The 25519-nt window shown below is 36.3% G+C and overlaps 2 protein-coding genes across 3 annotated transcripts in view; one reads left to right on the forward strand and one right to left on the reverse strand.

The window, feature by feature from the left end:
* The window catches only part of GPSM2 (G protein signaling modulator 2), a 27268-nt gene continuing 1749 nt past the window's right edge, over positions 1–25519 (reverse strand). For both annotated transcript variants that reach the window (XM_032217835.1, XM_032217836.1), the window contains exons 2-15: positions 20310–20603; positions 15607–15828; positions 14379–14514; positions 12934–13076; positions 12016–12139; positions 10599–10714; positions 9152–9307; positions 8053–8161; positions 7693–7822; positions 6250–6320; positions 5074–5247; positions 3981–4134; positions 3639–3856; positions 1–1763 (exon numbers count right to left, since the gene is read on the reverse strand). In XM_032217835.1, the coding sequence (XP_032073726.1) occupies positions 1596–1763; positions 3639–3856; positions 3981–4134; positions 5074–5247; positions 6250–6320; positions 7693–7822; positions 8053–8161; positions 9152–9307; positions 10599–10714; positions 12016–12139; positions 12934–13076; positions 14379–14514; positions 15607–15828; positions 20310–20368 (1980 nt within the window). In that variant the 5' untranslated portion in view covers positions 20369–20603 and the 3' untranslated portion in view covers positions 1–1595. The remainder of the gene's footprint in view (positions 1764–3638; positions 3857–3980; positions 4135–5073; positions 5248–6249; positions 6321–7692; positions 7823–8052; positions 8162–9151; positions 9308–10598; positions 10715–12015; positions 12140–12933; positions 13077–14378; positions 14515–15606; positions 15829–20309; positions 20604–25519) is intronic.
* The window catches only part of AKNAD1 (AKNA domain containing 1), a 26471-nt gene continuing 24058 nt past the window's right edge, over positions 23107–25519 (forward strand). The window contains exon 1 of the mRNA XM_032217690.1: positions 23107–23128. Within this exon, the coding sequence (XP_032073581.1) occupies positions 23107–23128 (22 nt within the window). The remainder of the gene's footprint in view (positions 23129–25519) is intronic.

Here is a 25519-nt window from a genome sequence, read left to right on the forward strand (position 1 = left end):
TGCTTTGGAAAAGAATGTTTTACTGGATATACAAAAGAAATTGGATGAGATTTAAAAATTAAAACGAAAATACAAAGAAATTGAGAACAATGATGTGGAAAATGTTCCTTATTGGATCTACAAAAGCCAGTTATTAAAGCCTTGAATAAAACTGCACAGTGGGATAACTGAAATCAACTGCTATAAAATACAGGTAGTGCTCAACCAACAACTGTAATAGAGCCTGCCCATTACAGTTGAAAGTCATGGCAACTTTTAAGCAACCATGTGGTTATCTCACTTAGAAATCCCCAGACCTGCTCTTCCCAACGTGGCTGTTAAATGACCACGTGGATCATTAAATGGCACACAGGTTTCTCAGGCCACAGGGGAGACCCTGGAAAGCCTAGCACAGCTCCCGCCCCAGCCCCCCTAAGACCCCCTCTGCTTCAAGACACCCCATGCTCTGCTTCATGCCCTTTGGGGTCCAGAGGTCTTTGACCTGTCACCTAACTGGATCACACTTCTCCCCACCCACCCCCATTCTCATATACTTTTGAGATAAGTGAGCAGGGCCGCTACCATTGCCGCATCTCTACAGTCAATCCTAAGAACCACCACAGGGACACTGTAGCGGTCATGCCTTCAGAACCCGGCCATAAGCAGCTTTTGGGGAGAGCCAACTGGAACTTCAAATGGTCATTAAATGACCAATTATAAATTGAGGATTACCTGCATGTGATTGAATTAGTTCATTTATTAGAAATAAATGAATAGACCGTTTAATTGATCAAGTTTAAAATTGAGATTTTAAAGTTCTGGCAACATTTTGTGGTCAGCTTGCTAGAATTGATTTATGGATTTGCTTTTGAATAAGGGATGAAATTGTGGGATGAAGAGATACCTGTAACCTTATAGATGGTAAAAAGTTATTAAATTTGCTTAAACTTGTTCTATTTAACACTAGAAGTCACTTCTTCTTATTTTTTCTTTGTCCCCCTTTTTCTTCAAGTTTAGTTTATATAAGCTTTTATTACTGTAATAAAAATTTTTAATATTTTTTTAAAACTCAATGAGAGGTGATGATGAAGCCTTTGCATACTTTGTTCATGGCCTAAACTGAATTGGCTTTTTTTCCTTAAATCGACTTAATACTGTTTTATAGATAAAAACATAAAAAACACAACAGTATTAAAAAAAATTTTTTTAAAAAAACCACAATACCATTCATTTTAAAACCTTCTGTAATATGTAAAAATTAGAAAATGAATTTATTTCTACAGTTTACATATTTTAGCAGAAATAGTTGTCCAAAATTTGTGACAAAAGTACCTTAAACACAAATTGTATTAATAAAGGAAAACAGTATATCTACATAAAGAGAAATGAACAGAAAAGCAGACAGTATGGAAATAAAACTATACAGATGACTTTAGAACCAGTATTAAATGTCTGATTTTAAGCCGTGGTAGTAATGACTGTACCGTATTCTATGTACACATACTGAATATTTTCAATATATATATATATTTTTTTCCCCTGAAGGCATTATATGTAAACTATCTGCTGCTGCTTTACATAATCCTCCCTTGTTCTTTCACTTGAGCTTAGGTCCATTAGGTAGAATTTGGCCTCTTCCAATTAGATGGTGGAAAGACTCTTTGTTCATCCATTCTGTTCTCCTGCGATCTCAAAATAAGGCTGAAGAAATCTTCATCAGGAACGGTTGGTCCTTTTGGAATGTTTGGTGGTGGTTCACATCTCTGGTCATCTAATCGAGAGCCCTAGAAAAAGATCATATTAAAACCACTGTTTTATTTTAGTGTTTCAGCTAGTCAATTTTTCCATGGGAACCTTACTAGCATCCATTTCAAACCCGAGTGTCTTCCAGAACCATCCTGAACAGTTATTCCATCAGACTAGATGACTCTTATTTTAATGTTCACTTGATGAACAAACAATTACATGTAAAAGAAAATCCAGAAGTTCATAGAGGAAAGTGAGGAGGCTGGCATTGAAATGCTGCCTGCCGGTCCTTACATACACCAAGTCTTCCTGCAAAGTGATCAAACCCTTCAACTTTAAGTTCCATAGTTGGATAGTAACCTATGATCAAAAGACTGCAGTCCTACACACTTACTGGGAAGATGGTCCACCAACTCAATAGTACCCATTTTTAAAAATGAATGGGATGCTCCAAGATACATTAATATATACTATCCCCCAAAGCACTGCAGCTAGTAAGTTTCCTGCCAGACTGAGCGTCCTGGAAAACAAATGGAGTGGTACTTGTTGTTTGAGGGGAGCGAAGCGACATCTGAAATAGTATCCAAATGAGTTTTAATGGTAATCTGTTAAACTTTGGAATACGAATTATCCTCTCCATACCAATATCAAGTGCTCTTAAGTGCCTATCTAGGTAATATACATTAATAGAAAAAAGAAAGTATCAAAGGCTGAGGAAATCCTAAATACTAGAGAAATACAAAGTAATTCTGAAGACAAGACTTTTGAAAGTTTTATGTTAAAACTACATAAATCTTTGCAAGTCACTAAGCATACAAGAGGGGATTTTGCATATATCTCTAGTAAGCACTTCAATTTTAAACTCATTTGTGTGCAGAAAGATAAATCTGTTTTCTCTTCATAAATTTTGGTTTTGTTCCAATAAAGAGAAGAATAGGATTCCACAGGCAGATAACAAAATACACAATAATCACTATACTCAATCTGTCAAAAACTCAGCTATGTTTAATTTAGATTTAAAATTCACCTTTAAAAAACAATACAAAAACCACACTGTTTTGTATAACCAACATGATTTTGAAGAATTGCTTTGGAACTTGCATGGTACATATATATGGCATACTCATTAAAGCAGCCTGACTTTTTTCAATTCTCTATATGGTTTACTATGAGCGAACAACATTTTACCATTATTGTTTCTGCTCAAATAGCTGCCCCCCCACCACCAAAAAATTGGATATATATATCATTTTGCTGCATTAGGTTTATGGTTGTGCAATGCTTTAAAGACAGGGGCATCAAAACGTGCAGCTCTTATCTGCAATTCATTACAATCATGCAACTGTTTTAATAAGTCACAACAAGGCTGCACTCATACATTTGATGCATTTCTTCAATAGCACAGTCCTGTTACCTTTAACATGGCTATTCAAACTTCCTATTGTAAACCTGTTGGCATATTACCACTTAACAACACTTCAAGGCTTAACAGAGATATGGGAAGGGTAATAGCTATCTAAGCTATCTCAGCAATTGTTTAACGTTTCAAAAGAGGCACAATTTTTTGACTTATTAATACATTAAGGAATATTATTTAGAGCCCCATTATAATTTAAGATAACATCTAGGCTAAGAAGTTGATTTTAATAAAATGAGGAATTGGAAAATCCAATCTACTTTTCTATTTTTGGTCCCCTGCCAAAAAATTGAACTTACCATTATGAGATAAAATTGCTAAATTAGCATTAAAAATATTTTAAATAAAATTATCATTTTTTAAAAATACTTTCAAATTTATTGATTGATTCAACTGACAAGATACCACCAGGAGGCTCTATGAAATAGCTACTTGCGTTAGAATGTCTTTTTAAGAATACATGCCACACAGAATATCCAATCAACCAAAAACTCACCTGGCATTTTATTAATATATCAAAGAAGTCATCATCTGGTTCGCTGTTTTTGCTGGCCATCAGGTGACCAAGGACTGACTGACTATTATGTTGATTAAGACGAAGTCCAGGTAAATTGCTGGCACTGGCCCGCTGATCATCTAAACGTCTACTCTGAGAACTAGCAAGCATATCTAAAAATTCATCTGTATGTGGAGAGAGCATTGAAGCAGAAAAGGCTGCAAAACAAAATTAAAAAAAATATGTAGAAAGCAGTAAGAGGTGCAACGATATACTGGTTAAGGCGATATCTAATTTCATTTAAAGAGGTTGCAATGTTGTTTAGGCTTTATAATTAATTACATTTTTGCATAATTCTGGATGTTGTGGCAGAAGCCGTCACTGTCAGTCTGTTCCTGTCCTGGAAACAATATCGCTGATCATCCATTCGGTTGCTCTGAAATCGGCTCAACAAGTCAAAAAATCCTTCGTCTCCAGGGACATCTAAGCTGCTTTTCTTAAAAATAGTAAAGTGCAAAAGTAAATACAAATAATACCAGCCATTTATGAAAGAGCAGGAGAATTTTAATTCAAACTATGTAACTCAGATTAAGTATTATTATGGGAAAGAAGTGAAAAGGTCCAGTGAAGAAACATTAAAAATACTGGAGCTATGAAGTTTGATATAATGCTATCTCAACATGAAAGAGCATTTCAACTTAGTATCTCACTTGTAGATACAACTTTATCATCATTCAATTCACATTTACCAACAAAACTCATGTATTTCATTTCCAAATGTTTATTCATACATAAGTATTATTTAACTGAACTTGTAGTCCAGTGGTGGGTTCTGGATCCCATTGCAACTGGTACGGTGCAACGGGGCCGGGCGTCCACCACATGAATGCGCGCAGCATGTGTGCACACGCACACATGCATACTTACCACCCGCTATGCTCCAGCTGCTCGGCAGAGCATCACACAGGCACCGTATGTTCCATGTGTGTAAGCCCCGAACAGCTCAAATATTGGTAAGGAACGCGGGCAGGGGGGGGTCCTCTGGAGCCCTGTACTGGAACAGTACCTGGTGCTCCCTGCAGGCATCAGCTCGCCCCTACTGGGGCGTTCCAGTCGTAACCCACCACTGTTATAGTCTTACAATTAGTCTGAAATAATCTAAACGTTAATTATATGCTCTGAATCAGTTACAATTGGAGTGGCATGTATGGCTCGTAAATAGATAAATATACATGAGAGTTTTCATTTTAAAAAATTAGGCAAAACAATAAAAAACCTGGCATATTTCTAAAAATGCTTTCACAGTAGTAAAGTATATATTTTATACTATATCTAAAGTATATTTATAAATATAAAGGATATAATTTTATAATATTTTATATTATATAAAAAATAAAATACTGAAGTTTTAAAATGTTTATTTCTCCACAAATACCTTCTGTGAATTTAGTTGATGGTCAATAGAGTTACTCGTATCCTGAAGAACTTTAGAAGAAGTCATATTTTTGTATTTTTTCCCTTTCAATCGATTTACAAAGTGCAGTTTTGCTGAAGGTTTGGGAACCAATGGTTTCTGTTTAGCTAGAATTTCACTGTTCCAATCCTGAACCTAGGAAACGGGTAATAGTGTATACTAAACATTTACCAGAAAACAGTTTTTCACTATATGAAATGTAAGTTAATTTTATTTTTCCACGCAAGCGTGGCTAATGTATTCATCTTTGCAAAACTAGTGCTTTAACCAACAATGCAAATCAAATTTGATTATTTGAAAAAATTCTTATCAGCAAATTCTGTATTTCCAAGGTGCTAAACATGAGGCTGGCAATCAAGCTTGGGGTCACATCAATGTACAGATTGTACACAGATACAATGGCTCCTTGTTCGTCCCAACTCTTTATATAGTTAATGTAATCCTTAAAATATTTTGCCTGTGAAACTTGGAAAGTGAAAGGTTTTCTGCAGGTCTCCTCTCTTTCTTGCTCTTTCAACATGCCTTTGGGATCTGAACAGTAGAATTCAGAGAGGGAGAGGGGTATGAAAATGTCAAGGATTGGGTCAGGGATGATGCCTTGACCTCTTTAACCTCTTCCCATAAATGCTATGAACAAATGTACTAAGGGCCCAGAGCATTCCTCAAATGACAAAGGGTCTAAAAATCCAGCCAGCTCTCCCTCCCAAACTGAAAATGAAAGAAAAGAGAAAGTACGGTTAGATAAGCTTGGAGGTTTTTAAAAAAGAGCAATCTAGGGGTTGCAGGGAGAAGAAAGGGGGGGGCAGTTTTGGAGTCCATTAAAAGGTCAACTCTAGATAAGAGTACCTAGTTTGCTGTTTTCATGTATTATCATTTTGACTGGTAGCTCATTGTTGTAATTTAAATGAATCTGTAAGAAATATACCTTTATTATAGGAAGAACTACTGGTTAGACACTGTCCAAGTTAGTTTACAAGATTTTTGCACAATTTAACAAATAAAATCCCTAAGGGATAATGTGCTTCTATGGTAGAAAATTTGTATACCTATATTGTTACAAAATCAATGCATTCTTTTCTGGACCCAATATTATGAAATATTTTTTTACAAAGCCACTTCCACTTAAAAGACACCAACCTTCTCAGGTGTTAGTTTCATAAGTTCCAATTTTTCCATACTATGGCGACGCCCTAACCTCTGTTTAGTGCCTAGAATTACAAAAATTAAGTAATGGGTTACTTTGAAGAAACATACACGAACAGCTTAATGGATTTCTTAATTTATAATATTTACTGGAGATAATCACCCCCATAAAACTAATAACAGAACTATTCTAAATTTGACTGTAAAAGCAGTGAACATCATACTGACATAACTATTGAGGTAAATTTTTAATTTTTCTTTACAATATTAAAAAAGGCATTTAAAATGTTTTAATGGAGGGAAAAGAAACCATTTAAAAGCCCAAATGCTGAGAGATGACTCCCTGTCCACTTAACCGGAAGAGTGAGCTACGTGTCTCACTCCAGGCATGTAATCTTCAATGATTGTTAAAGTAGGAAAGGGATAATTTGTTCTATCTCCAACATTTTGTCCCGGCTTATAGTTATTTTTTTTACCAAAAGTTCAGTAGCTGCAAGCTGTCTTTAAAATAATATATAAATTGCTTTGTATACTCTTTGGCATTCCTCCTCAAATCTTAAAATCCAACCTAGGACACGTATCTACAAATCATTTCCTTAGCACTGATAATGGCCTGTATTTATATATGGCTCTTATAGTATTTCATTTTTCAATCTTTTTAAATAAATTTGTACAAGGAGATTTGGGGGGCTATGACCTCAAATTAGCTTCATTTTTAACAAAGGTTAAAAATCTTTGGACAAATACATTTTTGCACAAAGTAAAATAGGAATAGAAACTATATACAACATTTCTATGGTGGAAACTTCTATACCAGTAATATTGACTTTCCTCCATATCTATGGTAAGTATTACAGGATCAATGCATTATTTTCTCTTCTTTACATTTAGCAGAAATATCCAGCAGAATTCACGTCAAGTGTTGCGTCTAGCATTTATCAAGATTCTGGAACACTTTCCGTGCGGGCATTTCTTCCAGCCCTTACTGGTGATCCACGCAGTGAGGTCACATGGGGAGACATGCAACTTCCTCTCAGCCCTAAGACACTGACCCAACCCAGCAGTTTCTCTTCGTTGTTGGCGCCTCCATGGCCTGCCTGCTGCTTTTGCAACAGTTAAATTTAGTGTGCTTCAGTGGGGGAAACGTCCCCTCCTCGGGGGGGGGGGGGGGGGGGGAATGGGGTGCTTAGATCTGGCCAGCGGGGCTGCCCTGGAAACAGCAAAGGACCGGCCTACAATGTCTCTGCCAGCAAAATAGAGTATGGGAAGGCTGCGGGCGGCACTCCCGAGCTCCGTTTTTGCTGGCAAAGGATTGCAAGATGCAGTTGTAGCAAAAACAGCTCACTAGGACTGCGGGAGGCCCTCCCAAAGTGCATTTTCGGTGGCAGAGGCTTGCAGGAAGCAGTCACAGCCATAAACGGTATTGGGCATATTTACCATTCAAGTTATAATCTGGAATCTGATTTTCAGTCATCACTGAGTTGTTTGTGCTGAAACTAAGACCAAGCACCATTTGAAGGTCTGAGAGATTAAGTTTAGCTGTTAATTCTCCAGTCTTATCTCCAACCTGCAATCAAAGATATTACATGTTTTATGTAAATGATTTTATTTAAAACACGTGAACCATTCTGAAACAATCTTAGAATGCTTACAAAATATAAAACCAAAGCAATCCCCGTTCTCAAGCTTTCAGTCTGTTTTTCTTTAAGTTTAGTTAGTCAATTTATTCCAACTACATACAGTACATACACATACACAAAATGCATACAATCAAGAATTAAGAATATGTGCACATACCTCTCTTGAAATATCTAAATGCTTTTCTGCATAATGCATAGCTTGATCATGATTCCCCAAAGCTGTGCATGCATTCCCTAAACTCCAGCATGCTCTTCCTTCACCAATTCTGGAACACAGTTCAATAATATGCACATCAAATACTCCAGTTAAAAATAAGAGAGAGCTTTTAAATACATTTAAATATATAAATGATTTTAAATAGATATGTAGAATTCAAGGACCCTTAAAGATCTTAATCATAGTCTCCAAACTCATTCTCAGAATTTGTTGTTGGATTTAATCCTTAACAGGAGAAAACCATATATAATATGTAAGGTACATTAATTTTAATTTATCATATTAACTCTAATTTACTTGTTTTGCCTGTCTCAATGTAACAGTCTTAAAATGTTTTTAAAGTTATAGCAATATTTGAATTAACAAATTGCTACATATTTCTATATATAAACTACAAAGCTTGGATATAGAAAGCACACTAATCTCTGTGATAATGCTAATAAATACAGAATAAATATCTATTAATTATTGGAATATTTTAGAAATTAAGCATCACATAACATTATCCTCCCTAGTTCAAAAAAGCTTCATTTTCTGTTGGAAAAAGGTTTCCAAAAAAGTTTATAATGGAGAAATTTTAAAAGATCTGGCAGATAACTTCCATATTAGTGCCAAAAAAAGTTGCACAGTTGAGCCCATATAACACTAGGTTTAACAGTGTCCTTTAACTTTATGGATATCTACAATTCTAAAATGATTGATAGACTCATGGATTTGGCTAAAGTTGCTCATTCAGATTGATATAAGAATGTAAAATGGGCAATACGGAAACAGTTTAAACGCCTATTTTAATCTACCAGTTTTTCCACTTGGTACCCAAATGCCAACAGAAAACCCCAAATCTTTGATTTGTGCTTCAAAGAACTAACATAGGAGCAAACTCCTCCAATAACAGATAGAATATCTTTATTATTGCAATTAATACTACAATCTTCTATTAAACCATTTAGAATGGAGATCCTGTCTATACAAATAAGGCAATATTTCTATAGAGAACAAAAACTGTATTACTATGTAGCAATTAATTTAAAGCTCTTACCTGTCGTTTAATTCTTCAGCAATTGCTAAATGTTTCAGATGATAATCTATGGCCTTCTCATAATCCTGAAGTAAGGTATAGGTGTTTCCAAGGCTGTAACACGCCTGTGCTTCCACAGCCCTATCTTTAAGCTGCCTTGCAAGTTGTAATGTTTTCCTAAAGGACAAACAGATACAATATTTATTTATACGGTTCAAATCACCAGTCAATGTATCAGAATACAGTAATGTACAGTAATGAGATTTACTGGATCTATTATAAAATTCAATGCAATATATACCACTGCTCTTTAAATAATCTGGAAAAAAATGTTTAAAAAATTATACAAATCCTTGTTCTTTTCAAATTGATATATATTATGGCATACATTAATACTGAAAATGTATTACTGCCATTACCTATTTGTCAACCAATTAATGTGATAAATAATAATCAGTAGAATAAGTGACAGGTAATCAGCATGTCAGAAAAACTAGTCAATCATTATGGGCATTTATAATATTTCCTTCTGCTATTATTCAATTTTCTCAATTATCCAGCAATAATCTCTCTTTTTCTAAAGCCAGTTTGAACAACCAGTATTTCCCTTCTCTATCTGCACTGAATGATCTCAAGCAAGATACTTAATGTGCTATATTTTCCTAACCTTATAAATTAAATTAAGTTACATTGCTAAGGAATATAAATGAAATACCACACAGAGTAATTAGATGCAATTAAAAAATAATGGTATTTCTGCATAATTACCAGGGAGAAAATTTTGCAGGTATCTACCACCTAAATTTGTCAGTGTTTATATACCCAGATGAGGGTTTTTTTTGTTTCCAATCAGCTAAAGAAGCTCTGTTTCAAATGCTATTAGCACTGAAAAACAAATTTAAACATCCTGTCTTCACCTCTGGGATAGAATTGACATCGTATTATATTTTCAATAAAAGCTATATTCTATTTTATGTATAAAATAGCAGCGTTTAGTGCCAATTTGTACATGCTTTTGTAGGAGTGAACCTTATTGCATTCAGTTTATCAAGTTTAGGCCTAACCTTGGCAATTCTTTCTGTCTCTGGGATGAAGCTCAGATAAGATGGTTCAAGTACACTGCACGTTCATAGCGCAAATACAGAAAATGCCTAACTATTCAAATAGATATTCTATCAGCTTTCGCATTTTATAATTAAAACATATTAGGTTTTATAGAATTATGATTGGATAAGGTTGCATTTATTTTCTTATATATCAAATTTAAGCAATAATGTTTTATGAAAATGATGAAAACCAATGTAGCCAAGAACAGTTGAAGACAACAAATAAGTATTATTTTGAAATAGCTAAAGCTAATGAAATTATGCATATTTCAGAATGAAAACTTAAAAGATCTGATTTTAAGACCTCAGCAAATCAGAGTAAATGTATTAATAAAATAATGTAAAACAATACTCAAACTAACTTATAATATTCAGCAGCAGTTTCAAATTCTCCCAGGAAAATATAGGCATTTCCAAGATTACTGTAGGCTCTTCTTTCTGCAGCTCTATCACCAAATTCTTTTGCAATCAAAAGGCGCTGGAAAAGAATTAGCCTGTTAATTATTGTAACAATGTTCAATGCTATTGCCAGAATAAATCACAAAGTGAATACTATGATTCGCTCTTTTTCCCTTTCTAAAACATATTTTTACCAGAACACTTTGTATTATAGAATTTGAATTACGACTATCCTGTTTCCCCAAAATAAGACCTCCCTAGATAATAAGCCAAATCAGGCTTTTGAGCGCATACGCTAAAATAAACCCTCTCCCAAATTAACCCCTTCCTGAAAAATTGCAACACAGCAGAAGCCATGAGGTGACCACACTCGACGTACCTCAAAATAATAAGACCTCCCTGAAAATAAGGCCAAGTGCTTATTTCAGGGGTCAAAAGAAAATAGGACCCTGCCTTATTTTCGGGGAAACACGGTATAAAGGAGTCTGCCCATCACGGTTGTAAGTCATGACTGTTGTAAACTAAGTTTGGCATGTGACTGACCTGATTTTAGGATCTTTTTTTCACAGCAGTTATTAAGCAATGCTGCACTTGTTAAGCAAACCAGTTGTTTGCCAAAAATTGGAAGTAAATGCTGGCTTTTAGCAAAAGCATCATAAAATGCAGTTAGTTATGCAACACAGATGTAAATCAGTCCTGGTTGCCAAGTGCCAAAAATTCTGTCATGTGGCTGCGAGGGGAGGGGACAACCACTGGAACTTCAAATCCGGTTCCTAAGTAGTCCCCCAGTAAATCTATTGCAACTTCAAACAATCACTAAGCAATTAGTTGTAAGTCGAGAACTGTAATATACAGAAAATAATTTTAAAGTGTCTCCAAAAGCAGGCTGGAAGGTAACAACACTCTGTGTTTCATTGTATGCTCTGTGATGCAACATAATGTCATGCTGGCCATATGACCATAGAACCATCTCCAGGCAACGATGGCTCTTTTTTGGCTTAAGAAATGGAGATGAGCACCACCCCTAAAGTCGGTCATGACTAGTGAGGTAAAACCTGCAGGAACACCTTTACCTGTCTTCAACAGTTCACAGTAGTATCTGTTTTTCAGCCCAATAATGCACTTTAAAATATCACACGCATAATAACTCTATATCAGATAATCTCATGTTTACTATTTTAAAAAGGTACATTTTAGCTTTCTTTTATAAACGTCATAGATATTTCCTTGAATATCCATCTTTCTGTATATATTTCATATGAGAGACCAAGGAAACAATAGTATATGCTTCACTAACTTTATCCAGATGCAGTAAATGTACTTAAAGAAATAATATAAACTACAATGAACCAGAGCACACCAACATGCATTCTCTTATACCTGTTCATGGGCAGTAACAGCACTTCGGAAGTTGCCCAGAAGATAATGTGTATTTCCCAAGTTTCCATAGGCACGTCCTTGGGCAGCTCTATCTCCCAATTCTGTTACAATTGTCAGGTTGTCCCTATTTAATATTCAAAGTTTTAAAAAGCAATTTACTAGGTTTATAATGAAGAAATATACAAGTAACAATTATGAAAAATAATTGTTTTGGTAATTCAAAAGAAAACATTTTATGAAGATTGATTTAATGTTCATTATATATTACTACTTGCCATCCTCTTAATGTGATGTCCTTAAATCACCTGTGATTTCACATGCTATAAATTATAGTAACAATATTGATGGCTGCTATCCAATAGTTCTTATTTTTCCTTCTTAGACATTCATCTTATTTACTGTATTTTTTGGACTATAAGATGCTCCGGACTATAAGACACACCTAGCTTTTGGGGAGGAAATCAAGAAAAAAAAAACCTGCCTCTGCCTCTCAGCATCCATCCAGTATTCATCTGGCCTGTTTGCCGCCACCGCAGCCCGCTCGCCACAATTGCAACCTATTCGCCATCACAGCCCATTTTGGAACAGCTGATTGGTGCCCTAACAACCCCTCCCCTGCCACAATATTCGCTGTATAAGACGCACAGACATTTCCATCCACTTTTTTTTGGGGGGGGGAGTGCATCTTATACTGTGAAAAATACAGTAAGTTGCTACTTCAGAAGAAATAAAGTTGAAATTTTAAATTATACTCAGTTTTATCTAAATTTTATCTCTTCCCATTTGTATGCATTAAGATCGCAAAATTAAAAGTGGCTTTAAAAGAATTAAAATAATGCATTTTAATGTATTATAAAAAGGATGGTTAAAAACTGTATCCACCTTAAAACATTAATCCACTACTAAAGCTTTTCTTACTGATAATAATCTGCAGCTTTCCTCAAGGCAGTTTTAACGTCATCTGGAAATTCCCCTGGATCATGGGTACCTGCACAGGCAGCGCTTTTACCTTTGGAGTGATACACATTTCCAAGATTATACAAAGCTCTGGCTTCTCCCACCTATAAATACAAATAAAACATTTCCTTAAAGTTTTTTATGCTGTATAACTACTCGTTTAATTGAACAGAAAAATCTCTTATTTCCTGTGGGAAATCAGGTGGTCATACAATCCACCTTTTGGTATCTTCTGACAAACTAAGTTAATGGGGAAGTCAGATTCTCTTAACAATTACCATGTTTTCCTGAAAATAAGACAGGGTCTTATTTTCTTTTGAGCCTTGAAATAAATGCTTGATCTTATTTTAGGGGAGGTTTATTATTTTTGAGGTGCAGGAGGCAGCGAGCGTGGTCATCTCATGGCTGTTGCTGTGTTGCAATATTTTCAGGGAGGACTTATTTTCAGGGAAGGGCTTATTTTAGCGCATGCACTCAAAAGCCCAATTGGGCTTATTATCCAGGGAGGTCTTATTTTCAGGGGAACAGGGTACGTTTCTAATAACTATGGCAAGAAAAGTCATAAAATGGGGCAAATCATTTGAGTATTTGAGTATTTGAAAATTTATTTATAGGCCGCCCTTTTCCCTGGGGGGACTCAGGGCGGCTTACAACTCAAAGGGAGGGGGATACAGACAATAACACATAAGGACAATACATAATTAAAAATAGAACACAACATTCATACCATTCGGGTGGGGGTGAGTTACATTCTTTAACCCCAGGCCTGACGGGATAGCCAGATTTTAAGGGCTGTGCGGAAGGTCTGGAGGGTGGTGAGGGTGCGAATCTCCACGGGGAGATCGTTCCAAAGGGTCGGAGCTACTACCGAGAAGGCTCTCCTCCGCGTAGTTGCCAGTCGGCACTGACTGGCAGATGGAACTCGGAGGAGGCCTAATCTATGTGATCTAATGGGTCGCGAGGAGGTGATTGGCAGGAAGCGGTATACTCTTGCTTAGAAAAGAAATTTTGGGTTCAATTGGGGTTTTAAGTCAAGGACTGCCTGTAGGAATTTTTACTATTATATACTATCCCCACACTATCCTCTGTTCACATCTTACATATTTATAAGTTTTGTTTTATGTCACAGAACAATATTTTCTCCAAAGCCTGTTGATATTTTTTGATCTCCACAATACTACTGCAGGAAGAAAGTAGCAAGAATATCTTCCGATTTTTTTCTTTTTTCTTTGGGTCAGGGAGACAACAGCTAAGGATACCATTGCAACAAACGAATAACCTTGAAGAACTTTTATCAAAACAGTATTATTCTATTGCTGATATCAGGTTGATCTTAAATTTGTAACAGTATTCAAAGAATACACAGTGTTTTTTCTTTCAATATTGATTGTAGTGATTTTTCTTACCTTATCACCTAGATCTCTCGAAATATCAAGGTGCCTCTGACAGCAAACAATTGCTTCTTCAAAATTCCCAAGGACCTTTAAGGTATTCCCCAAGTTGCCACTAGCTTTAGCTTCTCCTACTTGATCCCCAATTGTCCTGAAAATTCAACATTTAGTCAGTCCTGTTAAACTTTAGTCCTGTTAAAATTTAGTCAGTCCTGTTAACTTTCTGTTAAAGTCAGCTCAATCTTGAGTAGCAGAAACATTTTTTATTAAACTTGGCAGCAAGTTTAATAAAGTGTCAGCAACTATACGCTCATTATTCTTAAACATTTTACCCCCAGTCTTAATTATCTTAACTCATTATAATCGTTATTTATTTTTTCTAGTTCATTTTTTCTCAGACACAGATCTTCAAATCTACCAGTATTCCCAACTAATGTATAATCATTCAAAAAAAGGTAAAATAACACCATGTGATCCATATTGGGGAAAGACTATATTCCATATACACGAGTGCCAATGAATGTGTTTGGACGTATTTTATATGTTTGGCTAAACTGTACTTCACAGTTATAAGCATAACATTATACCGTGGATATACTATGTTCCAGATAAAATATATCTAGAGTTTATTTTAGAACTCAGAGGATCAAATACCCAATTATATAGTATAAAATATATATTAAAGTTAACGTAATATTATTCTGAGGGTTTAATTCCTGTATGTCATTTCTTGTGAATACAATGTAATGCCCAAGATAAATTACACATCATTCTCCTGAAGGATAAAACTTTCCTATCTATTATTCTGAGTGGTTCCTCATAACAAATTTCACTTACATGGCTAAGATAATCTGCCCTATCCAACAGCTAAGTCACATGAAATGGGGCAATTTTGGGCAATTTTTAATTGAACAAATTTTTAATCATTATCACAAAAAGTGATAATATCTAGATAAAGTATAAATAACTTTATAGTGGTTGGAAAAAATATGAGGCTGTTATTATGGGAGGAAGGAACCATGAGTATTAAGGTTGGCTTGGAGAAGTTACATAGTCCTAAAAAGGAAGGACGTGTAAGAAAGAAATTCAAAATAACCCCACCTTGACTATGTTTAGTGTAAGACAGGAAAAGGCTTTCAAGAGTTTGTCATTCCATTTTACTACAATAAATTACTGCTGTAATTGTTTCTTGAACTGGCCTATCTTGAAGGGCTGACATAAAAGTACCAAAATCTGTGTTTACCTTGCAAGAGTTAAATCATGATGATGATATTCCAAAGCTTTTGCGTATTCATGCAAGTAGAAATAGGCATTGCCCAATTGGCTATAAATAGCACTGAGTGTTTTTAAGTCTTCTGTTCCAACCTGAACTGCAGCTTCAAAGAAAGATACCCCAGCTCGACAATCCCCTGCTTTACATAAACGCTCCCCTTCCAAGGCAAGCTCCAGGCATGATGCTTCCATTCTATAAATATGAAACATAACAAAATTTGTGTTTTAAAATAATCATTATTTCTTCTACTGGTCATTGAAGCAAAATAGAAACATTAATTTATCTCAAATACTTATTGAATTTCAAGTATTTATTGAAGCATTACTTTTGCATCAGAAATTTAAAATGCACTCTTATTAGTCCCGGTTAGAAAAGGAGGAAGGCTATTGGGTATTGGCAGTGGGTAGTAACTAATGAGAGGGCAAGTGTGCTGGTGGAATACTGCAATGCAGTTAACAACAGCAGCACAGGTAGTCCTCAAGTAATGACCAATTGTTCAGCAACCATCCAAAGTTAGTGCTGAATGAATGGTATTTATGACTAGTCCTTGAAATTCTATGCCTAACAGTTACATGATGATTTCTTTTGTTCCCTGGAGCTTCTCACAAGCAGGAAATTTTTCTAGGCACTGATCTCCAAATCTACCAGAAAGGGTAGGGAAGCTGGCAGGAAATTGCTCTTGCTCCTGCTTTTTTGCCCACCCACACTCTATAGCCCCTATCCACTGCAGCGTACCCTCCCATGGCACCTGCCCATTCTTCGGAGAACCTTTTAAGAATGGCCCTTTGCACACCCACTGGCATAGCACTCCTGCCTCTTCCCATTTATCAATCTTTGCATTCTTGGGACTACAATAACAACCAGGACCGCTGGGACTGCTGTCACTCATTAATTAGAGTAGTCGCATGATCTCATTTATGACTGCATTGCTAAGCAATGCAAATTTCAATCCCAATGGCCACTGTAACCAAGAACTACCCGTAATAATGGCATTTAAGGGGTTTTCTTGGTCCCTATTTTCCTGGTCTCCATTCTCCTCTTTGCCTGGCTTGAAACACTATATAGGATTATAAGCAAATTTGAGCAGAATTAAAAATCTGGGAGGAATGGTAGTACTTAAGCAACTTTTAGAGCTAGACTGCACGATCCAGCCAAAAAAGCTGCGCTTCAACCATCTTTCTACTTGTAATAATAAAACTGCCAGCATCTGGCTTACTGTGCGACCAACCATATCTTTTTTTAAAAAAAGAAACAATTAAAAGAGCAATTATCACATTGTATGATATAGCATGTAATTATCCTGTGCATATTCTGAATAAGATAATCATTGTTTCCTACTATTTTCCTAATGCCCAATAGACTTTTATAGAAATAATCTTTCATATGAACTATTTAATGTGCAAATACCATAACTATGTTAATATTTTTCAATCTTAAACTGCCTTTTATTTTTTTAACCACCATGAGACAGATCAAATAGTGTATAAAGCTACTATTTCTACTTTAGTGTAATACAAAAAAAATGTGAAATTAAAGATGACAAATATACACATACAACTACCACAATCATTTAAAGGAAAAGCTACATTTTGGAAAAGCTATAAGGAAGTCATACATAACTGAGAAATTAGGGCATATAAACTTTGTTTCAAATGTAGGAAAAAAATCACTCTGAAGAGAAGGTCTACTTCCTCGTTATTTTAATAGATTTTTTGATAAAATCACAATTAGCTATCACATACAAAATGAAATTACTGAAAGAATACTATACCTCTTAGCTTTTGACATTCCGCAGCCTAAGCACATCGATATGACAGACATTCTTAGCTTGTGCAGGAAAAGTAAAATATTTTGCCCCTGAAGTGTCCCAGTTTGCCTACCTATAACATACCTATAGCATTGCTCAGGAACAGCCAACAGGTATTTTCTTCCATTTTATTAAAATGATATAACAAAATTGACTACAGCACTGTTATAATTGCAATAACAAAAGATTTAACCCTGTAGTAGGGTAATGTTAACTAATCCTCTCCTCTCCTGATAGGTTCTCTCCGGGCGCCTTATGTTAAATGTCACATCCAATTAAAATTAAATATATTCCACCCCATACCTAAAAGATACAATCCTATTAATGTTACAATAAATGGTGTAATCCCCTCATACCACTAATTCATTTTTGGCTTACGGGTATGTATATATGTACTGTCTGTGTATATGTTAGTGTGTGTATTACAAATACAAAGACACAGACACAAATGTTTTTTTTAAAAAGCTGTGCAATACAGTAGCAAAAAATGAAATTGTAATTTTCATTGTATTAATTTGTATTAATATTCCTAATTTTAAGGAGGACTCAGGCAAAGTGCAATAAGTTTGAAACAAAAAATGAAAACTTTTCCAAGCCTGGAAAGCCAGATCTTTTTTAAAGTTTTGTCTTGAGGGGGGGGGGGAGAAAGGGGGGGAGCAGGTGCAGTACCTTAAAAAAATGTCAAATAGAAGGCCAAATTGTCCCCTATTATTTCAGATTTTAATACAAGGAATAACATATTTAAGCTAAAAAACAGAATTCTTTGAATGTTAGGACAGAAGTCCAACCACTGTAACAATTTGAGCCAATTTTCATCCTTTGCTGAGTGCATGTAAGTAGGTTTGGATACACATTTTGTAATCCATGGATTAATTGGAATTACTGCACAAAATAAGAGTTTGGATTTTTATCTAAATGACTCCCTCTAGCCTTATGTAGCTATGAAAACAACTTCCTTTCCCATGAACAATTATTATATAACCAAGTACTCAATAAATAATACAATTTAGGTAATGTAGGATAGAGCTCTGCAGTATTTTGGGTTTGAAAGTACAAATATAGTACAGGACTGCATTTCTTTAAAACATTGTCTTTTCCTGGGACTGCATAGCTGCCTATACAACTGAACATCATCCTTTAAAAAGGTTTTTAGTAAAGTGTTCAGTCTTCGAATTTATTTAAATCGGAAGCACTGCCCAGACAGGTGTATATGGCACTTTAAAAACTTTTCTCGATTTATTTGTATAAATCAAGACAAGCAGCCGTGTTTTGGATTCTGGGTATATTGATATTATGGATGCAATGTAAATATTTGCACTAGACTGTTGCTTAAGATGCTTGATTTTGCATCTAAACAATCAACCCATTTTACTCAGATCCTTGCATATCATTTCCTGTATTCATGTACAGATATCATTCAATAATTTATCCTGCTTTTTAAAAATAATACTGTCAATATTTTAATTCTTCTCAAGCTTTAGTCCATTTTATTTGGAAATGCTGTAATTTCTATTACTTTAAATTACAAAAAGTATCATTCAATAATTGTTTAAACCAAGCAAGCTAGTGTTATTCAATAGTCATTTAAACAGTTTTGAGAAACAAAACCAAACAAGTTTTGTTAACAAGCGAGGGGCTCTTTATTATAGTGAACAGGTACAGCAGGTTCAAGTGTGATGATGATGCACAGGAAACAAAGTATATATTCCTACATTAAGAGTGAGAGTGAGAGAGTCTATGCATGCAATTTTTTGACAAAAATGGGCTGTTTTTTGCTCATTTTTGGCCCCCCCCCGCAGGAGCACTCTGCAAGACCCACCCATTCCCCCCCCCCTGGTTATTCATGCCTTTTATTTGGGGAAAAAATGGGCCTGTTTTCGTGAAAAACGGACCGTTTTGGGGAGGTTTGCAGACTGCGAAAACTACCCCCCCCCCTTTGGAAAGCTCTTTAGTTAGAGTGATTGATGAGAATTACATTGATTAAGTACTGTGCCAGCAGAAACAAGTCTTAGATGCTGCAGGTTGTCAGAGATTTCCTTCTCCAGCACATGGATAAATACACCTGGAAACACCTGGAAACATCTACCTACCTACCTATCTACCCTCTCTCCCTACCTACCTACTGTATTTCTCTCTCTCTCTCTCTATCCCTCTATCTACCTACCTACCCTCTTCTCTCTCTCTCTCTCTACCTACTGTACTTCTCTCTCTCTCCCTCTCTCTCTCCCTCCCTCCCTCCCTACTCTCTCTCCCTACCTACCTACTGTATTTCTCTCTATATATCTATCTATCTACCTACCAATTTTTTTAAAAAATTGCCTCTTCAAAACCTTGGTGCATTATGGGAGAAGAGGCTGCAGCAAATAAATCAAATCCATATGAGGAAACTCACTATTGCAGATTTATCTTCGTAACTTTGGCAAAAGTCTACAGGTGTTTTTAGAAAAATAGATCCAAATGATGATAGTGCTACAAACACAAGATTCATTTTATCCTACATGAACAAACAGGGATGTATTAAATTACTCTTAAAACAATGTACCAGTTACACCTGTTAAACACCATTCCTCACATATGTAGCTCCATAGCTTGGCTCAGCACAGGTAAAAATAAGGAAGCTTCAAGCAAAATTTGAAACATTAAAGAAAAAGATCATTTGTTACAATGCTCTTATAACAGATGTTACAAGTATATGGAAAAGGTCAATCATGGACAAACTCTAATTTTGCAATTAAAATGAATATAATAGGATCATTAATCATACATAAACTGAGCCATTGAAATATTGTGAATAATTAAAGTAAGCATTCAGATACAAGCCTTAAGTTAATTTTTCAATGTATTAAAAATTAGTATATATGCCTACCTGTAACGAACATGAAATGAATTATCTTCACACATGTTTAACAAAATGACATCTTCCATCAATTCACATTCTGAATGAATTTATTATCAATTAGGCAGCATGTAGAAAAATCACCAAGGAATGAAAAAATATTCTCATAACAATGCCCCAATACGTTATTCAAGACTTGGAGTTAATAAAATTCAAATTCTTGTTGCAGTATTCTTCCTTGATTAGAAAAGGAGGTTCTTATCAGATATCACTTATACATTCAGAAGTTGTGTTACAATCTGTGTAAGTCGTTCAGTTGTATTTCTGCAACGAAAGTAGAAAATGCTGTTTTCAATTTCATTTGTATAGTGTCAAATTACTTTAGTTTTAAATTTTATCCTAATAAATTGCTGCAGTGGTAGAAAAATATCAGAATGAGAACTCAATATCATACTCTCTTGCATATTCCCACTAGAATTGTACACAAAATGGAAAATACACTTTGTTTCAACCAAGAAACAAATACTGCAATTTCTGGAAATTCCACTGAACCTGGAATGGTTTTGTTTTTCTATCTTTGGGCCAAAACAAAATCTACAGAGATGTTGAGTATGATTTCACTGATCATGGCCAGTACAAATGAAACTGTCTGTCACATTAGCTTTAGAGGAGGACAACAAGAAAAAAAAATCTGCCTGTCTCCCAGCATCCATCCAGTATTGATCTGGCTAGCGTCCTTGCAGCAAACAGCAAACAGCCTGGTCAGTTTCAGCATGTTATCGCAGTCCCAGCATGTGGTTCGTCAGGGCTCCACTCCATTGCACCCACCACTGGTCAACTGAGCTGAGTTGCCATCGCCGCCGGGAAACACTGGAGCCTTTGCTGCCAAACAGTGGACTGGCGGTTGGCTCAGCTTTCCGGAATACCAATCAGCTGTTCTAAGCGATGGGAATTGCTGCCGCCAATCTCCACCACCGATGCCAAGAACAGCTGATCGGCGGTATTCCGGGAGGCCAATCCAAACACCGATCAGCTGTTCGATAGCGAAGGGTCCAATGTTCCCCGGTGGCAGTGAGTGGTGGCAGCGATGACAGGTGGCAGTGCCAAACACCGCTGCCACATCAATCCCCCTCCCCCCACTTTAATATTTGCTCTAAAAGACGCAAAGAAATTTCCCCCCACTTTTTTGGGGGGGGAGTGCATCTTATACTGTGAAAAATACGGTATGTTTTCATCCATCTCTGGACTAAACAATAAAACAACTGTTTTTATTCTATATCCAACACAAACAGGAATATTTTGGTTCAGAAATAAACCACAAGAAAGTACCTGTTCTGTACAGAATAGTCTATGTAAACAAATATTTCATTGAAAAAAAATGAAATATTGGCAATGTGACTAATAAACACTACTCGTTCCTCAACTGAAATTCCATACAAACTATCCTGAATTGCTCAGTAATTATTTCACTTAATGATAAAGTCATTGAAATGGATTGTGGTCACTAAATGAGGAGTGGCTCTAGTAGGAAGCAAGAATTAAGAGACCTAGTTTAATCTAGTGATTAAGGCACCAAGCTAGTAACCAGACTGTGGAGACTGTGAGTTCTAGTCCTGCCTCAAGCATGAAATTGGCTTGATATCTTGATAGCCGGTCACTTTCTCTCAGCTCTACTCACTTCATAGGATGGCATTATCGGGAATATGGGAAGAGGAAGGAATATTAAATATGCTGGCCTCCTTCAGTTATAAAAATAATAAAGGTGGATAAAAAAATTCAACAGACAACTCTCTAAAATAGGTATGTAGGGTCTTTGGATCATGGGGCTTTCTTCCTCATCCCATCTTCCATACAATAACAATTATTTTTAATCCAACAAAAGTCCTATCTTTAAAAATCTGATTGTTATACATAACAGCATGTCAATCAGAAAATGAGGTTTATCTTTCCTTTTCTACATGCTACAAACCAGAGGTGGTATTCCACCGGTTTGGACCGGTTTGCCTAAAACAGTAGCAGAAATTGCAGGTGGCCCTGCCCACCCACCCCAACTCTATGGCATCCCATCTAGGCCCTTTTTTTTTAGCAAAAAGCCCATGTACAGAAGGCTTAGCACATGCACGGAGATGGTGTGTGCAAGCGAAGCAAGTAAGCATGCACATTCGCTCACATTTGCGAACCGATAGGGAAGGTAAGTAAATACCACGCCTGCTACAAACCATTGAAATTCTTTTAAATCAATTATACATCCACATCAATCTTGGTTAAGTATCACACAACTGTGGATTTAATTAGGATTAATACTAAGCCTACAACCAGCAATCTCTCTTGAATGGACCCAGTTGAGAAAAGCTGGTCTAATCAGAACAAAGGTCATAAAATGGGGCAAAACTCAGTTAATAACTGTCTTAGATAGCAATGAAATTTTTGGCTCAATTATGGTTCTAAATCAAGGACTTTCTGTACAGATGAAACAAAGGAAAATAAGTGCTTGAAAGGATTGTAATTTATAATACATCACAATCTTAAAAGAATGTTTTTAATAAAAATTGGTATATGTCACCAGATAAATTTTCTAGAATAGATGAAGGCATTTCATATTTATGTTGGAAATATGAACAAGAAAGGCCTTTTTATCAACTTTGGTGGTGATGTGAAAAAGATTTTTTTTTTATTCTAATACATACATTGAATTAGAGGGTTTTAAAGATTAACACACAATTGAGACCATATTTTTTTTCTTTTACGATTGGCCAAACAGCTGGGAAAAAAATCAAGGAACTTCATTTTTGTGTATAATTGCAGAGACATTATTGTATGCATAGAGATGATGGAACTTGCTGAGATAGGTAAGTTGACTTCTTGGATAAGAAAAAACAGTAAAAATACAAATGACTGCGGCTGAAGTGGCAGTGGTTAAAGCTGTGGCTTTCCGCACTGCCACACCAGCCGTAATTAGCAACGAACCGTGAGATTGAGATTGCTCCGTGAGATTGCTTGCAGCGGCAGCAGTAGAGGGGAGTAAGGAGCACGACAGGGGCTGAAGGGATATACCCATGGGCTTGTCGCTCTGTCCGACGAGCCAATTAAGCCTAGAAGAGGCCCGAGGCCTGAACCCCTCCAGAAGGCTCAGGGAAGCCGCAGAATCCCCGAATTTCAGATAAGGAGGAATTTGGAATAGCAAAAGCCAACTGATCGAAATAGGAAGGAATTTGGATATGAAGTTTTGCCAATTAGTTAAATCAAGGTAGGAGAGATCAAAAGACACAGCTTGTCCAAGGATAGGACTGAGTCTAAGCTGGGAGGAGCTATCACAGAGGACATGACTTATCAACTGGTAGACTCAGTTCTATTGGATACTGACAGTTAACCCATGTCTGGATGATGTGTCCACCTACTGGAGAATTTATGGTTTTGATTATTGGACAAGATACATTATAGAAAGAAGAGACTTGTGTTGTAACCATAAAGTTCAAATATAAATTTGCAGCTGTACTTATAACTGCTGTAAAAAAAAAAGCTACAGGTAGCCCTTGACTTAAAACAATTGAGACTGAAATCTTCAGTCATTGAGGAAAGCAGTTAGGCAAGACATCATGGGCTACTTGGTGCAACCACCATAATCCCTGCACTCCAGGGTTAAAAACCTGCCTGGTGGACATACTGAAACCTATGAGGGGGTGGGGGCTAAATCCCTCCAGAAGGCAACCCTGTCACTGTTAAAAAGTCTGACTAGAAAATGTCTATCCTGAAATCCAAGCAGGATTTTAGCACAGTGTTTGCAGCATGGGGCGTTTACAGCCAGGCCCCAGAGGTAAGAGAACTCCCTCTTGTTCCCTGAGAGGTGACAGCAAAATGACCCCACACTGCATCCATCCCAAAATCCAAGCACATGGCAAATGCACCATGCTGCAAACACTCTATGCCAAAATTCTGCTTGGACTTTTCCAGCCAGCCCCCGGAAATCTGGGATAGTGCTAGCAACCTTTTCTGACTTTGGGGGGAAGCTGGAGGGAAGATAGCAAATGGCAATCCCATGATCGCAGAGTGGTTGGCAACTAGTTGCATGTGTGAACAGGTTCCCAGGCCCCCAGGCCATAATCAACGTAATCATGGAAGTGCTACAACCATCATAACTTCAAGGGAGTTGGTGAGTTCCTTTGTTCAGTGTCTCAATTTCTGATGCTGAATGAATGGTTTTAAGCAAAGACTGCCTGTACTTCTTTGCATTTTTTATTTCATTTTTTGCGCTTTTAGCTTTCTGTTTAATTTTTTTTTCTCGGTTTAGTTTGTATTCATTTTTTTTAAAAAAAATAAAATAATACATTAAAAATTGCGAGGTAGTCCACAGAGCTTTAAAGGATTGGCAGCCACCTTCATTAGGTTTTGTTATATAACTTCTGAATTGCAAATTCTTAATAGAAAAAAAAATCAGACCTAAGTATCGTTTTCTGCATTAGTGTTTTGATCTGCTGGCCAAAATCGCTAAAAAAAATATATTAAGCAAGTGCTGAAAATATGGCTTTGGCACGACTCCACAAGTTTACAAGTTTACAAATCCAACAAACTAAGAACCGTACAGTTAAAGGGAGGACGCTACGAAGCAACCTGTGCAAGAGAAAAATGGTGAAAAAACGTCTGTTGGATCCTAAAAAAACATCCTGTCATGTAACATCCATTCAAGCCAGGTCATCCCGGGACCCCCCAATTTTTTTTAAATGCTAATTGGGAGGAGAGCGCCAACTTTCAGAAGACAACATAATTATTAATCCTTTCCAGAGCAAAGAAAATCAGCATTAATGGGAGAGAAATTCTCTGCTGATTTCCCCCCCCCCCGGAAAACATAAGAGGCACGTAGCCTCCATTTGGTCTCCCCATTTTGGCATACTTTCCCCCCCCTCCCCTTATAGAGATGATGAAAGAAATGACTTCCTACGGAGATAAAGCTTGTCTCCCTAAATATATATATATATATTGTTGTATTTGTGCTGACAAATAAATAAAGGGAGACTAGTATAGATCTATTTCAAGCTATTTAGCTCTCCTCAGCTAGCCATATCCTTACTGGGATTCGAACCTGGACTGTATTGCATCCTAGGCAGACTTCTTAGCCATTAGGCCACAGGCTCTTATCCGTACAAACACAAATACAAAAGCACAAATACAACAAAATGTAACAAAAAGGCAACAGTAAAAATATTGTGCCTGGATGGTCTCTTGTGACGAGCCGATGGACAGAG

Source organism: Thamnophis elegans, chromosome 5 (genome assembly GCF_009769535.1).
Source record: "Thamnophis elegans isolate rThaEle1 chromosome 5, rThaEle1.pri, whole genome shotgun sequence".
Lineage (NCBI taxonomy): Eukaryota > Metazoa > Chordata > Lepidosauria > Squamata > Colubridae > Thamnophis > Thamnophis elegans.